The following is an 18,106-nucleotide window of genomic DNA, read 5'->3' on the forward strand; positions in this document are numbered from 1 at the left end:
AGTGTAAAAAGTGTAAGCAAAACGAACAGACTTACAGTTCGATTGGACACAGAATTCTGATTGGTCAATCGTGTTAATTACTCTAAACACCGATTGCTATACGCGTTTAAACGCTTTCTCCCGATGTCACTGTCAGTTGAGAAACTTTACAGTTAGTCGGTTGCATGTACTAAGTAGAAAATTTTGCAAATTGTATAGTACCTTTTATTACAAGATTTTGATTCTCAGCGAATGAATTAGAAAAGAAGAAAAGATTGATATTTTCCTTTAATAAGTTATAAAAATATAGTAACACTCAGTAAAAATATTTATAAACACCATTTATTTAAATAAATGATATAAATTACAAGATTATACTCTTCTCTATATAAAATATATGCGCCGCCAGACTTATCATTTTGTTTAAGGTCCGCGTTTTAAATAAAATTTATAATTATTTTAAAATTTTTATATTTTTCGATAATAAAATATGTATATTCTGTTAACTTATTTATTACAACTTAAGAATGATTTCATAAAATTCTGTATTCAAAATATTCATAATATGATAGTCTCGATATAATATATTAGTTTCAGTATCTCTTGAGCAAGGCATTTGCGAACATATCTCTCTAAACGAATTTTCTTACTTGTTTTGAGAGCCTATAAATTTCTATTTTTCAAGTTGGGATATATGTAACGTTTAAACACCTTTATTCTGTGCGTGTATACATATATATATATATGTGTATGTATTTTGTGTATATGTGTATTTTATATAATATATAATTTGCTTGTCAAAAGTTTGAGAATCATTAGATAGTTAAAAGATAAATATTTATTAAAATTTCAAAGTTTAGGTATAGATAATATATATATATATATTTATTCAAATATGTGAAAAATATGTTTATATATTTATACAAAATATTATGATTTTTCCGCTTTATGTGTATTTATTATTGTGATTTTTTAAATATATTGATTAGATGTAGCAATATATAGTTCTTCATCTATCTAAATAATTATTGATAATAAACTACATTTGAAATTATAAAAATGTGTCAATTTTAGGCCATCAAAGTGTTCGATTTTCATCGATTTTGATGTACATACGTACGTATTATAACAACTATAAGAGCCGTCTATTCAAGTTGCACTCGGCGCATAATATGAGAATTGCGTAAATGGAACAGTTTTGTGAATGAAACCATCTCGCAGCGTCATTATATCGTCTATATCGCTGAACTCGTTATGTTACTTGAGATTTCTGGTAAGATCTTGATGATTTAATAACTTGATTTTGCTTCGATTTATCTCTTTATTATATATATTATATTATATTAGAGATCTGATGCGCGATAATCTACACATTTCATCAGTAATAAAAAAAAACAATGTCGAAAAAAAGTTTTTACATTACGATGACAAATGAGTTAATTCACATTTAAATATAAATTTTTACTTTAATACTAATCTGTAAAAGTTTATTGTATTTAGTTTGAGAATATCAGTAATAACTTCTAAATATAATAGAAAGAGATATGCGGCGTATGAGTATTTTGATTTTTGTACGCAGTCCGGTAAAATAATGCAGTATGCTTTCAGATTTAATTATACGACAATCACAGGGATTACAAACAACAATAACACAGATGTTAACCAATATTACGCAGAATTAAATATATACTAACAAAAGTAAGAGACGATGAAGCGGTCCTTTGCAAAAACAAAGATCAGTGTTTTTTAACCTGAACCATTGTCTCTTGATTGTATTTACATTCGCCAACAATGCTGTGTTGAAGTTTAAACGGATGTATATATACGAATGTACATACATACATCGGTACATATGTCCATCGTCCTCGACCGCTGCCGATTCTTCGCAGCACGCAAGCCCACAACATCAGGTAAGGCACATACTCGGCTACATATGAGTGTCTCATCCACGACGAAAAACAACTCGCGTGCGCGCGCGAGACTCCGACATTGACACGCGCGACAGTCCACTGTGTCGTTTATCGCATCAACCGACATACAATTGCTTGCTACAAAATTGGAGAAAGAGATTTCAACACATTTCTTTGGTGCGTGTCTGACGATTTAATGTAAGTATAAAAAAACATCGTCTCGCGCCATTATGCGGATTTATTTTTATATACATGAGAAACGATGAAGAATCATAAAAATATCGATATATCGATATTAGTTTCTCGAGAATTTCAAGAGTTTTAATTTGTTTCTGCTTCAAATTATTTTTGCAAAATATCAAATCTTTTTACATTTTGAGAAGCATTATAAAGGTATATTTGATTCCTTTTTGATAGAAATCATCTCTCTCTCTCTCTCTCTCTCTCTCTCTCTCTCTCTCTCTCTCTCTCCAATTTTTCTAATATTTATTATTATGAATTATCTGTACAATACATTTACACATGCGAGGGAGAAAGAAAGAAAATTAACTTATAAAAGTTATTATCAAATCATCAAGTTATCACAGTTACGCAATTTTCATAAAAATTTGTAATCAAATTTTTATACGTATATATATATATACCAATGTGTGTGTGTGTGTGTGTATGTGTGTATGTTGTGTAATATATATGACAATTACATATTTGCTAGAATCGTTTCATAATTTATGATGCATTTCATAAAACTCACTTATCATCGTACTTTTGAGTGATAATATGATAAAAATGATAAAAATAAATAATGATGAAGTGCAGAATGTTTGCGAGAGCTCGCGACAATTTTTATTTCATAAAGCATAACAAGATGAAAATTGTGCAAATTAGAAACTTGCACATTGCTTCCTCATCATTTTATTTCGCTCACAAAGCTTAAAGCAAGCGAGTTTTTCAATTTTGGCTTCCTTATAGAGGAAAATATTTCGAAATTTGTGAAAGTTAGAGCGTGTACAAACATGTCTCAAAAAATTCAAAATTTTATAGAAAATGAACTCTTTTACTGATCCTCACCAAATTCAATGTCAACCATCCTTTAATGATACTCTAATCATGTAAAAATATTTAGCCCGATATCTCAAAATTTGCGGAAGTTAGAGCAACCACACCCTTTTTTAGAAAAATTCGAAATTTTATAAAAACTAAACCCCTTCACCGATCCTGGCCAAATTCAATATCAACCATCCTTTAATGATACTCTATTCATATAAAAAAATTTAGCTCGATATCTCAAAATTTGCGAAAGTTAGAGCAACCACGTTCTTTTGGTGCACATACACACATACGGACATTTTTTTTAAATTTGATGTTTCGACATTTTAGAATATTCTGAACATGGCATTAAAATCTCAAAAAAAAATTTTTTCACGAAAACAAAGCTTTCTCTATGAGGAAGCAAAATTTCTCAAAGTTGTAAAAAGAAAAGAAAATTTTATTAAAGATAATCGTATGCTTACTATAAAATATATATGCTATATAAATTAATATGTATCGTATGTTCGAATAATATGTTATCAGTGCGAGATCGTACACAATAGACAAATATGGATCAAGTTTTAAAGACGTGCTCGCGGTCTGATCTGGAAAATTATTTTATATCTATATATGTGATCCTCTCGCGCGACATGGAAAATGATTATTAATTTTTTCTCTCTCTCTCTCTCTCTTTCTGAAAAAAATTACGAAAAGAAGACACACAAATCCCAGGTGTTTGTCCATGTTATCTCTTACTAAATAGTATTATCAGTGAGAGAGTAAGATATATCGCATATAAAAGAGGTATACGTACGAATCATTTTTTCGCAGATAAGATCGCAAGAATTATGCATATATGAGAATACACGAGATATTGAATAAAATGAATAACGATGTTAATTATATAATATGTCAACATACATATATATAATGCGAGAATAATTATTAAAATCTATATTCAGTCTATTTTAATATGTGTGCAGCGGAATAGAATGAATCTCTTATTATACTTTTTTTTTTAACTTCATAACAATAAAGTAGAAAATCTAGTGAGATTTAATGATGTTTTTATTTAAAGATATTATCATAAATTATTCGCAAGATTCTCGTAAACTTGCAAAAACTTTTGATAACGAAGATAATTGGAATAAAATAATCATAATCCAAATATGTAAATTAAAATAGGAAAATACGTATCGCGTGATGCCGATGAAAGATTATGATCATTCATTTGACGAGTAACACGAATAGTCGGCACGCACATATTACATACCGATGAAAGTAATTACGAATTGATGCATGCGTGAATCTAATAGAAGCCATTTTAACCGCGACTTGTTCGAATAGTTGCTTCACGACGTATAGTCACTCGCTATCTATATGATTGTAAGAGACTGTCATAAAGTTATATGTATATGTATGTACCTACTTACATACGTATTTCGCTTTCGTTTCATCGCAAAACAACGGACGGTTCGGTCGAAACTTGTTACACTTTTCCGAGATATCGACTTTTGCTGCCTAGAAACAGACCAGGTGTACGATTATCTATGTCTCGCGAATTGGTAGATTTTCCCTTTTCATTTCGAAATATCTTCAAGATATTAAAATATATTGAAGGCAATTTATAATAATGTGGTAGATATAGTGCATAAATACATATATGTATATCCATATCATGTAATTGTTGATGAGCTTTTCACTTTTCGCCTTCGCGGATTTTACATTAATTTCATCCAATAAAAATAGTTGAGTATAAGTTATATGATTTCGGCAAATTTATGCCAAACAAGTATCACTTTTCAGTTTTTCATCTCTATGAAACTTTTGGTCGATATCCATAATGTGTTTCAATCAATTTCCTTTGCAATCGTACTTAGTCGTGGTAAAGATTATTCATCATTCGTGTAATTTCAATTTCCATAATTCTTAAAATGGCATAGATATATTTCATCTAAAAACAAATTTACAAACTCTCGTCACGATATATCGGAAAATTTTTTTCAAATATAAAAATTCATTCCCAGAACTGTTTATATTAGTGCAATTATAATCTATAGTATATGTATTGTTCTGTAGTATGTATTATACACATACAGTGAGACATTCATAGTACACCTCTAAAGTGTAACATTGGTTTCTTCTGTAAATAATTAACCGTTTATATATATATATATATATATATATGTATATATGTATAGAAAGGCAGACATGCGGGTGAAATCAATCTCCGCTTATTGCGAAAAGCAACGGTACACCGATCGTATCAGTGTTTGAAAATATTGATGAATCGCCAAGTGACGATTATATAAATCAGAAATCGATAGGTTTTGATAAAAATGATGAAATTTCCTTGTGAATATCGCGATTGTTGGGATATGTTGGTCCAAGATCGACTTTATTATCATGAGTATATTACTCGCATCGTCGTATAATTCATCATGTTTAACGTGTCTTAACGGCCGCACTTATTCCGAATAGAGAACCAAGTTTGTCCTCGACGATGTAAGTCGATTCTAAATAAAGTATGAATACTTTGCGAAACAACACGTGTTATGTATAGCAGGAAGGAACGCGCGCGCGCGCTAATCGAGAATACGCACAATCATTTAAAGTACATTGTGACGAGAGGATTCTTTACCCTAGCCATCACATTTTGGTTCAAGGCCAATTCGAGTATGCATTATATATAATATACAGGGTGGGGAAAAAGTCCCGGACCCTTGAAATATCTCGGAAGGAGTGAGATGTAGAAAAAAATGTTTCAGACAAAAGTTGTATGGTTTCGAGGGGGCCACATGATAAAAATATGGACTTGACCTTGAGTGACCTTTTCAAGGTGAGGTCAATGTGATCGATGTTTTCTTAAATGGAAACCCCCATTTTTTATTGCATATTCTTGTTATATTTCATCTAAAAACAAATTTACAAACTCTCGTCACGATATATCGGAAAATTTTTTTCAAATATAAAAATTTATTCTCAGAACTATTTATATTAGTGCAATTATAATCTATAGTATATGTATTGTTCTGTAGTATGTATTATACACATACAGTGAGACATTCATAGTACACCTCTAAAGTGTAACATTGGTTTCTTCTGTAAATAATTAACCGTTTATATATATATATATATATATATATGTATATATGTATAGAAAGGCAGACATGCGGGTGAAATCAATCTCCGCTTATTGCGAAAAGCAACGGTACACCGATCGTATCAGTGTTTGAAAATATTGATGAATCGCCAAGTGACGATTATATAAATCAGAAATCGATAGGTTTTGATAAAAATGATGAAATTTCCTTGTGAATATCGCGATTGTTGGGATATGTTGGTCCAAGATCGACTTTATTATCATGAGTATATTACTCGCATCGTCGTATAATTCATCATGTTTAACGTGTCTTAACGGCCGCACTTATTCCGAATAGAGAACCAAGTTTGTCCTCGACGATGTAAGTCGATTCTAAATAAAGTATGAATACTTTGCGAAACAACACGTGTTATGTATAGCAGGAAGGAACGCGCGCGCGCGCTAATCGAGAATACGCACAATCATTTAAAGTACATTGTGACGAGAGGATTCTTTACCCTAGCCATCACATTTTGGTTCAAGGCCAATTCGAGTATGCATTATATATAATATACAGGGTGGGGAAAAAGTCCCGGACCCTTGAAATATCTCGGAAGGAGTGAGATGTAGAAAAAAATGTTTCAGACAAAAGTTGTATGGTTTCGAGGGGGCCACATGATAAAAATATGGACTTGACCTTGAGTGACCTTTTCAAGGTGAGGTCAATGTGATCGATGTTTTCTTAAATAACACCCCACATTTTTTATTGCATATTCTTATAGCTTATCTCGAGAGCTTTTCAAAACACTATAATAAAGTATTTTTTATCGAGTACTTTTTGAATTATTTTATATCTTAATCTAACATATTTTGATATTTCTTAAAAACAATTATTTTTTTTACACTAATTGATTTGTCTTCTTATTCTGTACATAAAAGTATTATGGTAAGATTATCGAAAACTAAATATTTTATGAGATATTTTATTTTTTATATCAAAATATGTCAGATTGAGATATAAAATAATTCAAAAAGTACTTAATAAAAAAATACTTTATTATAGTGTTTTGAAAAGCTCTCGAGATAAGCTACAAGAATATGTAATAAAAACGGAGGGTTCCATTTAAGAAAACATCAATCACAATGACCTCACCTTGAAAAGGTCACTCAAGATCAAGTCCATATTTTTATCATGTGGCCCCCTCGAAACCATACAATTTTTGTCTGAAACATTTTTTTCTACATCTCACTCCTTCCGAGATATTTCAAGGGTCCGGGACTTTTTCCCCACCCTGTATATATATATGATTTTTTTATTTGTATAATTTTGTGCTTAAGGTATCAGATCGCATACATTATGTATATATAAAAAATATAAAAAGTAAAGAGAGCATCTCAGCCCTGTTCAAAGTTTAAATATACATTTTTGAATAAAAAAAAATCCCGCGGGGATTGATAAGTAGATTGAGAAACCGTTCAAATTATAAAATCGATAGATGGAGATATGTATTATATCATTAACGATTTCCAATATCTATGAGGAACATTGTCCTTGTATAACTACAAAAGGCTTCATTAAGAGTGACCTTAAAGAGTATGTGGTATATATATATAGTATATATATTGGTTAATTCTCTTAAGCACGTAAATACTAATAATTTAAAATTTTAGCGTTTTTATTTAAAAGATCTGAAGCAAGTGGGTAAAAAGAAAAATTATTAACAGATATTAGTTTCAAAAATGATTTATTTCGATATATAAAATTTACTAGTATATATATATATAAATAATATTAAAGCGGATTAGTTTTTTACGCGTAGATGTTTTAATTTTTAAATATTCATCGTTCTGAATTTAAGTATTAAAAAGATGTATATATGTATAAAGAGAAAGGAAAAAATACAGTTAGAATATGAAACAATTCGAAGGTATTAATTTTTTCGATCAAGGACTGAAAAATTGTAAAAGACCTCGGCCGCGCAACGATCGCACGCAAACGCTAAACTCATCAGACAGAAAAGCACACACACGTGTCTCGACTCTCAGCACGCATGTGTCGTCGTGTGACGTGTGTGGCGTATGGCGTGCGCTGATCGCACGAATGACGAATCGAGCGTCGAGCAATCGAGTCATACCGACACCAACCACCAACCGCATGACAGCACCACGAGAAACGGCGTCGCGACGCTGTCGTCAGGCATGAGGCGGCGTCGGGCGCCGATCGCGGGGAATGGAAATGTACGAGTGTGGAGTATGTGAGATGTGGGCGGCGGTGGCGGTGGCGGGTAACGAACGGGGAAGAGGCAGCAGCGCCTCCGTTGCGTGGCGTCGCGTGGCGTCGCGTGGCGTCGCGTGGCGTCGCGTGGCGTCGCGTGGCGTCGCGTCGGCGGCGTCGGTATTCCAGGTCGCTTTCAGTCATTTCAATCGCCGCGCGTTTCCACCGTTTTCATGGCTCCTCGAGACCTATCGAGAGACAAGCCCGAGTCCGAGCACAAACGCGCCTCTTCCAACGGCTGTCGCTCTCGTTTTCTATCCATCCCTTCTTTCTCTTTCTCTTTTCCTTCTCTTTCTCGTCTCTTTTTCCGTTTCATTCATAGTTTCTCGCCTTCTCTCTTCATTTTATTACCAATATATTTGTCTCTGACGCTTCTCGCGTACTCTCTTCAAGATTGCCTTTTATAACGCGGTTGTTATCGCTCGCCCGGCCTACAGCCAGCCGTTCGTGAATAGCTCTGGTACGAATACTTGGCTGAATAAAGAATACCGTCTGAACTCTATTGCTAGGAATTTAGGGAGTAGCCGGCAAACGAGCGTGACGTCTTCGCGAATGCACGCGACGAGATGCGTTGCGTCAAGTGTATACATGTGCATATATATGTTTGTGTGTGTGCGGTGTGGCGTCTATCATCGTGCCGGTATGAGACGCGGCGGCTTTACAATCTTCTTTTCGTCGTTCTACCGTTCTAATCACTCCGTCAGTGACTAATTGAGTTTTCTAACCGAGACCGACCCCTCGCATGGCTGCCACATCGCGCATCCGCGTCGGCGATCACACTCGCCGCAGCCGAGGAGACACTTTGGAGCCGGCTACAGCAAGGGCAAGCAGGTACGATGTCGTAACGCTACCCCATTGCCAATAATGACGCGAAGGTTTCTCAATCTTTTTTAACGAACGATCGAGTTTGCACGCGTATACACACGTTGTCGCGTCGTCGTGTCCGTGTCCGCACGCGTGCGTGTATATATTTGTAGGAGGGAAAAGAGGGAGGAATGTGGGCGTCTATTAGATTCCTCGTCAATCCGCGCTTCTTTGGCAATAGAATACTTTTTATTACGAATGTATTATGCCACGCTCGCTCACGTGCTCGAGCAATGTATGCGAGTTTATAGCGCGATAGTTGGATGCTTGTGCGCACAATCGAGCGTTTTAAATTTTGAGAAAAAAAAGTCGTGTTGAAAAAGAATTAATCTTTTGTATTTAGTGTGATTTTGTAGAATCACTATATATATACGATCTCCTATTTAATCTTGCGAAATAACAGGAAGCAATCTCACTGTCAAAAAAAAAAAAATGAGAGAATTTACAAAGGAAAGATATAGAAACGTAATAATATTATATGCTGGCCCAAAAATAATTTCTAGCATGATAAAATAGGCCTTAATTTATTTAGGAAATTATTCATTGGGCTGGTGTGCGTGAAAATTTTCTGATAATATATAAAATTAATATTTTAGTTACATTATGTACACAAATATTAAATTAATATCCTTTTCAAACAATATCTTAATTATATTACATTATCGTTGAAAAAAGATATTTATCAAGTATTAGATTAAATACTTGATTAAATTAGTGATTCTCTCAGCTTATTTCCAATCAAAGTTCCGTCTCTTTGTTACGCACGAATAGAATGCTCAAGCGCGTATTACGTTCATGTGTGATGACAACCGAGCGAATCACATACATATATATGTATAATGAATCATAAGAATACTCGTACTTTTCTAATTGCTGATTCCGAGCAATTAATATTTTTTATACAAAGTTTTTGATAGATATATACATATTATATTGATAAGAATCTCACAATACTCGCTATAATATGTATTCTAAAGACGTCAATTAATTGAGGCCAACACACACAAATTATCTCAAGACAGAATGAGACAAGACATAGATAGGAGTATGAATGCCGTTGTGACTCATTGTGTATGAATTTGTGTATGAATGCATCTAGCGAGAGGATACATATTTGCAAAGCATATGTATATGTGTACCCGTAACGCATTTGAATCCTAAGGAGAGAAAAATGCCATTCCTCCTACCCTATATACAACGGTGATACTTTGAATGTGGGATCCATTTGCGAGTTGTGTGTATAAATCTTTTAACTATGCATATAAGAACACATGTGTGTATGTATGTATCGCTTATAATGCGACGAAGATTATGACTTGATCAAATGAGGTCACTTCAACCTATTTTTTTCTCCATTCGCTTTGATCTCGCCTTCTCGCGAGTGCACATAAAGTCATCGCCAGTTACACTGTTGCATCGGTGATATTGCGTTCCTATCAAATGTTTATCTCATCCAAAAAAATTTGAAACTTGGCCAGAAAAAAATGTATCATTATCAAATCATAAACATGAACATATATTGTAAAATATACAGCGCAATATTATAATATATGCTAATTGATGATATTAATTATATATATAAAAAGATGGAGATTCCTGGGAATTTAATAGTTTCCTTGACAATACTCCGTTATATCTTTCTTCAATTTATAAAGTCATGCAAACGACCAAATAATATTTTGCAACGTTAACGCGTACGTTGGAAAAATCATTGCTTTTTTTTTTAAGTATCGAAAATAATGTAATAAGCGACATATATTAAAAATGTAAAAATTTTCTCTCTAATCTAATAACAACACGTATCTCTCGTAAACTGGCGCGTTCCTAGCATTTAGCTAAACCGCAATAAATGAAAGCAAACGCCTATATGGCGCGACGAGAGAAATTTCGCGTGTAGATGATGACGTACATGATACGTTGTTATGGCGTGGAAGTTGATCGATTACATTGTCGTGCGCGAACCTTCAACCCTTTGCCTTCGGTTTAATTATCGGCACGCGATTATTCGCCAAGGCATTAAAAAGTCCTAGTTTGAAAGCTCATTCGATTCGCATATCTGCGATGCAGTCTTCTTCGGGAACAAATCCTTCAAGGGTCAGATAATCTGTAATATACTTGGTCTATACACATTTTCTTTTTTCTTCCCCTATGATTATCGTCCTCTTTCATCATGAGTCATGATGAACGAAATGATTTTGCCTATCCTTTTGTCACACTGTCTGTAACTCTGTATATATGTATAAAAGAAAAGAAAAGATTATGTAATATACACAAAATATATATCCTTCATTAAAAATGCACTTTCTTTTTTTTTTTTACATCGCGGTTTCTTTGACCAATCTTGAGAATCAATTTTTTTTAGCGATTTTTTTTTTTTTGGTTATTATTTCGAAACGCGGAATATAATAATCGAGTCACGGTATTCGCATAAATGAATTGTATACAAATATATATATATATATATTTCACAGCTTTACGCTTGAGATCTGCGAAAAAAATCTGCTAATATACAGAATGTTTGAAAACGTATTGACATTAAGAAGTACTAATCGCATCGTGTAAAGTGTAAAGAACACTACACGGTATTCGCAGAGGCATAAAGACGAAGTATATTGTCGCGTGTAAGTGCCAAATTAACCCACTTTATAGTTGCGTACCGAGTAATTCGAGTAGAATTTCGTATAGTCTGATATTACAGCGACATTACAATACATAATCTATTATAAAATGTGCGCATGGGCTTTGTAATATCCAATTATATATGTACATACGAATCATGTATGAACTTGTAATATCAATGTGAATAATATCACAGACATACGAGATCCCCCTTATTAAGCGCAAGACTCGAGATTTCTCTTGAATTTTTTGATCAATTTTCAATCGATTTTTCTTCTTTATATAAATTTTGAGACATTCGTAACGTTTTGAATAAAACGACTGAAAATGAAGGACTTTTTGAAAACTCAGTTTCAAAAGAACCAATAAATTAAATATTCATATCAAAATCATATCAGTTAATTTTAAGTACATATTTTAGTTTGATAAGGTTTTGATTTGAATTACAAAGATATATAATATTAAAAGTATGAAAATGATGTGCAATACGAGATGACATCTCTCGACATTCTCGTTAAGAGAAAATAGATCAAGGAAAATTTGTAATTTTAAAAAGATTATAGATGGACGCGAGGAACAATGCGCACAGAAATACATTACGTCGATTATTTTCCTTGTTACAAATAAATATAATTATTATTTTTTATGTGCATCTAGACATTGAAAAACGCGCGCGAATATAAATATTTTTTTTTAACGATATTTGCAAGAGTCGTGAAAGAGAGCAAATTATTCGATTATTCTAATAAATTGTACATAATTGTAATAAAATAAATATAGAAAATTCGGATTTCCGGATTTGATGTGAGATAATATTGATGATATAAGGAATCGTACGCGTCATCGTAATTATTTTTTCGTGTTTCACACACACACACATATACGACGTGCTCTCTATAATTTGCACTCTATATACAATGCACGTATAATAGATGTAGACACATTTATTGATATTTATTGATATTTCATTGCATAAAAATGTATCATGACTGATATACATATACATATACATATTCGCATTTGCTATTACAAAGGTCGCGTATATTTAAAATTATTAAATACTTATTTATAATCATACGGCTATATTTATATGTAAATATGCGATATGGATCGCGAGCTTAAATATTTTACTAGTTTAATTAATAATAATTTATATGATTCACGATATTAAATTGTCTAACTGAGAAATTTACACGCGTTTAATCAATTCTCTTTTATGGTTTATTTAATTGCAGGTATTTGCCGCAACGTTCGATACCTCAGAAAATACGGGAGACCTGAAGGAAACAGGTGTGTGAAGGAGATTCTAAATCTTTCTCAGGATATATAATGCGCGAATTGACAATTCATGGCTTTGTTGCACGGATTAGAGTAAACGATTTTTCGCGCGATATCGAAGAGATGCGTAATGTAATGATCGTCCCAAAATAATTCAGTACATAAAAAAAAGCTGTTGCATCTTTATTTCTTCTTCTATGAGCGATACGACAGTGTCGTATCGCAATGTCGAAGAACGAGCGAGTTTTGCGATATTGCGCGCTCGAATCTTGAAAGAGCGGTGGAATATCACATTAAAATCGCGTAAGAATATATTTCGACTAAGAATATGGAGGATATAAAAGTGCCGAACCTGGGGCAAGCCGCGTCGGCTGCGTGTTCTATGGCGACCAATTTCTTGGCACCTGTGAAGACTGAGCGCCAGATTTACGAAAACTCGATGCTCGAAGATGATCCTAATGCCAACTCAGTAGTACCGACGTCGCAAGAAGATAAGACCGTGCCTAGATGGGGTCCAAATCACAAAGGTGCCCAAGAGCTTGCAAATCTGTATAGTACCGGTATGTAGATTTTTTACCGCAATCATTTAAGACTCTGATCGCACGGTTGTATCCTACCTGAAATTTATTATATGACGACCTACTATTAATTATTCGTATCGATTGCACATTGCAGTTTTTGCTTTGTCAGAAAAATGCAGAAAGCACAGTATTTATTAACAAAATTTTCATAAGTGCATATTTTATCAAATATAAAAGATGCGAATGCTTACAGATTTGTGTATTTTTCACATATTTTATGACGATGCAAGACTTAACTCTTTACAAATTTTTTCCAAAAATCTTGTTACATATTACTATTTTTTAAAAATCATTATGGATTGCTACTTTTCCAACAAATTGATTTGAAATAATTGTATTACAATAAACAATTGTGCCATAATTACGATACAACGTACACTTTCAGGGAAGAGAACACAAGAGTGCATCTGTGTAGGAATTTGTATTACACTCATAGCCGTGAACTCTGTTCTTGTGCTCATAAGATTACGATTGGAAAATTTAAGTTCCATAGCAATAGCTGCATTATGCGGTATTATCACGGCTGATTTTGGATCCGGTTTGGTTCATTGGGCCGCGGATACCTGGGGATCCGTTGAACTTCCGATTCTGGGGAAGGTAAGGCACTTTCATGTTAAAAAAATGTATGCAAATCTTAAATTTTTTAATTTACAAAAACATTATATTCTCTCCTTCCCTAGAATTTTCTAAGACCATTTCGTGAACATCATATAGATCCTACCAGCATAACGAGACACGATTTCATAGAGACTAACGGCGATAATTTTATGGTCGCGATACCAGTACTATCCAAACTCACGTGGGATTTTCTGACATTGCCCGAAGTAGAAATGCAACAGAAATTTGTTTGGACGTGTTATTGGTTCTTGCTTGCCATTTTTGTAGCAATGACTAATCAGGTAAATATCTAATTAGAAAAAGATAAGCGTTAAGAAAGTACAAGTGTTTAAAAAAAAAAATTAATCAGTTTACATAATAAAATATTTTAATTTTATCTCTCGTACACTTTATCTTGTCTTATCATATATTTAGTATTGGGATATGTTCCAATTTTGTTCCAGTTTTATATGAACAATATATTTACGAGAGATTATTTTGTATTGCATATTTATAAAGAAAAATATAGATATAATATATTTAGAGCAATATACTTTACAGATACACAAATGGTCGCATACATATTTTGGATTACCTACTTGGGTTATTTGGCTTCAAGAACACAGAATTATCCTGCCAAGAAAGCATCATCGAGTGCACCATGTCGCGCCTCACGAGACTTACTTTTGCATTACTACAGGATGGTTGAATTGGCCCTTAGAAAAACTCCAATTTTGGTACATCTTGGAGGTGATAATCGAAAGGACTATCGGTTGTAAACCCAGAGCAGATGATCTGAAATGGGCACAGAAGCGTTCTTGAGAATTAATAATTGCCCTCCTTTCGTTACTGTACATTTTATTGTACAATCAAGATATTTAACATACAGCCAAATATCGAAACGAAACTCAAACATCGAACTATAAAATAGAAATTAAGTGAAAAGTTTGTATGGGCAATAGTAAAAGGTTTATATGCATGGAATCCTCGATTGCCAGAAAAGTGTACACACATGTATGTATATATACACTTTTTTCAAACTAAGTCTTTTGTGAAGACAAAAGACTTACGAATTTGCAATCTGACGATTCTATCGACACCACTATATTGATAATGTCTTTATATACCGCACAATCACCATGCATCAAATTGCACAAATTATAAACTTTATTTTAACACGATATACAAAGCAATTTGAAAAAATCTGATGTTAAAGGTCAGATGTATAGAATAGGCTAAAATATCTTAAGTATCTTTTGAAAAAATTAATTACATTTTTCTAATGTGTAGTTAAATGGATAAAAGCAAACATAAGAAATTATATAACACGTGATAAATACATACGCGATTATGTATATATGATTTCGGTATTATGTATGTACATACACATGTACATCTAATCGCATATATAAGAGGATATTTGAAAATTATTGAATTGTTAATTTCATGTACAAAGCTATCTGCAAAATATTATCAATTTTTGATGAATCAACAATTTTCTCTCTCTCTGTTTTTTTTCTTTTATCAAAAATCAACTGTAACTGTAACGTTTTTACTGAAACAAATGTTTCACAATTTCATCTTTTATATAAATTAAACTGAATTCCCTGAACCTGCTGCTTTGTATGAGGTTAATCAAAATTTTTTATATATGTATTTTTTAAATATGTACAAAGAGAGAGAAAGAGCTATATATATACATCAATTGATCGAAACTAACAATGCCAATTTCAAATTTTACATTTTTAGAATTCTTTAGTTAAAAGTTTTTTTCTGATTTGTTATAAAAATTAATTTTATTATAGCAAAGCATAGAAAGTATTTTATTACATACTTTCATTTCAATAATTTGAATATTTGTTTGTTGTTATTTTTTGTATAATCGAGTTGATTAATTTTATTGCTAAAATTTAAAGCTAAGATCAAATTAACTAATAAAGACTCTTATGAATATATCATATGAAGGAAATAAAAGGCAATCAAGAGCCAGCGCGGTAATTTGTGCGCATATGTTTTATTACAATCAAATTACATTGACATTTTGACTACGTGATAGACAAAATCACAAAAAGCGTACGTTTTGATCCCTTTTTTTGGACCATCCTCGTAAGACCAGCGTAATTATAAAATATATGGAATATATATTATATCCAAAATGTGACAGTAATAATACGCAGGAAAATGTAATTTGATTGTAATAAAACATATGCGCACAAATTACCGCGCTGGCTCTTGATTGCCTTTTATTTCTTTCGTATGATTAAAGTTAAGAATTGTACAATAGTATGTCAGATGTCTGCTTGATAGTACTATGTGTCATACATAGTAACAATATGTGTAATCATTGATATGCATGTTGAAACCGCATAGTATGCTATAGGAAATATACATGCATATATAGAAACTATAAGAAATGGTTAAAAGCGCTTTTTTTATTGTAGAAAAATATTTAAAATTAAGATTCTGGGAGAAAATACACTACGATACATGAACGATCGATAAGACAAAGAAGAAATAAATAATTATACACACGAAATGCATGAGAATAGAAAATTTCTACACAAAGATAATAATGTGTTACTAAAATTTTGTTTCTTGCATGCATATTTCTTTGCATCTTGCACACTTGTTACATTTCTTAGTTTGGAACATAAATAAGGGTCTAATAATCGTGAGGTGCTAAGCAAGTACAAGTCGTAGGTCGTAGGTTCAGGGACCAAAAGCGACTTACCGCTCTATGTATAACAATCTTTTGAACGCTTGGTTTAATTTTGATAAAGTTATATATGCAGTTTACTGTATGTGTCTGATAAACCGTTTACAATATTTTTGCTCATCTACAAACGTTTTATTTTTAGCTAATGTCAAAGCATACAACTGTAACACGTATGTTTAATATACTTTAAAATTCGACCATAAATTTTAAGTTCCTTACATGCAAATGAGAAATATCTTTTAAAGAAAATATATTATTTATAAGAAGATCACAGTTACTGTGATTATTGTAACCATTGTTATTGTTATTATTATTGTTATAAAAGAGACAAAGTATAAATTTCAAACAAACTGGTCAGATTAAAATCCAGCCAGATTTGAAACTACTTTATTTTCATATACAATGTGTGATGAGAATTATTTAATATCGCTGTGAAATATTAGATCCAAAGAGACAATTTTATTTATTTACATATTTATTTAATTAAATGATCAGTATATATGAGATATACTAATACAATAAGTTTCTTTATATTTTCTTTTCAAATCCTATCACCTGCGCAATAAAGTGATTAAAATATCTTATAAATATTCCAATTCAAACGTTCAAGTTAAACTTTAATTTCAATTGGGGAAGAGAAAAAATAGGCTTTTTATATATAATGAATATAATTATATGTTAGGCGAAAAAACAATGCTGTAAGAATATGAATTCAATAAATGCAAACAAAAAGGCAGGAGCATTTATTAAATCAAGAATGCTGTTAATCAAGTATTAGAAATTTCTAATACAAATAAAAATGTACAGCTATTTATAATATTAATAGAGGGAATTTGATAAAAATCTACCGGATTAGCATATTTTATTCTAGAAATCTACATTTTTTAAAGAGAACATTGGAAAAGCTAATTGTTTAACTAGTAACATTATGTAAATAGTCGATATAACGATATACGATGTTACTGAACTGTTGGATTTGAAACTACTATATGTATATAAATTTTACAAACGAACAATTTTGCTTACCCGTCCCCGTTATGTGACATTAATATAAAATTTACGTTGCTATTAATATACATAAGTAATATATGATTTTAGTATACATACACATACATACATTTTTATATGAGAGATAAATATTATGTTTCGTTTAAACATAGTTCTTGTAATGAATAA

At 32.1% G+C, this 18,106-nt stretch overlaps 2 protein-coding genes across 5 annotated transcripts in view; one reads left to right on the plus strand and one right to left on the minus strand.

The window, feature by feature from the left end:
- The window catches only part of LOC115233411 (U6 snRNA-associated Sm-like protein LSm4), a 9,143-nt gene extending 7,154 nt beyond the window's left edge, over positions 1-1,989 (minus strand). Inside the window, exon 1 of the mRNA XM_029803806.1 lies at positions 1,818-1,989. Coding sequence (XP_029659666.1) covers positions 1,818-1,925 — 108 coding nt within the window. The 5' untranslated portion in view covers positions 1,926-1,989. The remainder of the gene's footprint in view (positions 1-1,817) is intronic.
- LOC115233409 (transmembrane protein 189) lies at positions 1,819-15,142 on the plus strand. 4 transcript variants are annotated; one of them, XM_029803801.1, is made up of 5 exons: positions 1,819-1,889; positions 12,994-13,596; positions 14,003-14,214; positions 14,298-14,516; positions 14,776-15,142. In XM_029803801.1, the coding sequence occupies exons 2-5, from the start codon at positions 13,365-13,367 to the stop codon at positions 15,034-15,036; spliced, it is 924 nt and encodes a 307-aa protein (XP_029659661.1). In that variant the 5' UTR covers positions 1,819-1,889; positions 12,994-13,364; the 3' UTR covers positions 15,037-15,142. The 4 variants fall into 4 exon arrangements, with proteins under 4 accessions (XP_029659661.1, XP_029659660.1, XP_029659662.1 ...); XM_029803800.1 differs by lacking the exon at positions 1,819-1,889 and adding an exon at positions 1,981-2,087; XM_029803802.1 differs by lacking the exon at positions 1,819-1,889 and adding an exon at positions 8,573-9,106.
- The last annotated feature ends 2,964 nt before the right edge of the window (positions 15,143-18,106 follow it).

This window comes from Formica exsecta, unplaced genomic scaffold, assembly GCF_003651465.1.
Source record: "Formica exsecta isolate Colony F162 unplaced genomic scaffold, ASM365146v1 scaffold175, whole genome shotgun sequence".
Lineage (NCBI taxonomy): Eukaryota > Metazoa > Arthropoda > Insecta > Hymenoptera > Formicidae > Formica > Formica exsecta.

Excerpts from the sequence above, each read along its gene's own strand:
- LOC115233409 (XM_029803801.1), top strand. The coding sequence starts at position 13,365 with ATGGAGGATATAAAAGTGCCGAACCTGGGGCAAGCCGCGTCGGCTGCG. Across the intron at positions 13,597-14,002 it reads TGCAAATCTGTATAGTACCG|GGAAGAGAACACAAGAGTGC; the intron begins GTATGTAGATTT and ends GTACACTTTCAG. Across the intron at positions 14,215-14,297 it reads AACTTCCGATTCTGGGGAAG|AATTTTCTAAGACCATTTCG; the intron begins GTAAGGCACTTT and ends CTCCTTCCCTAG.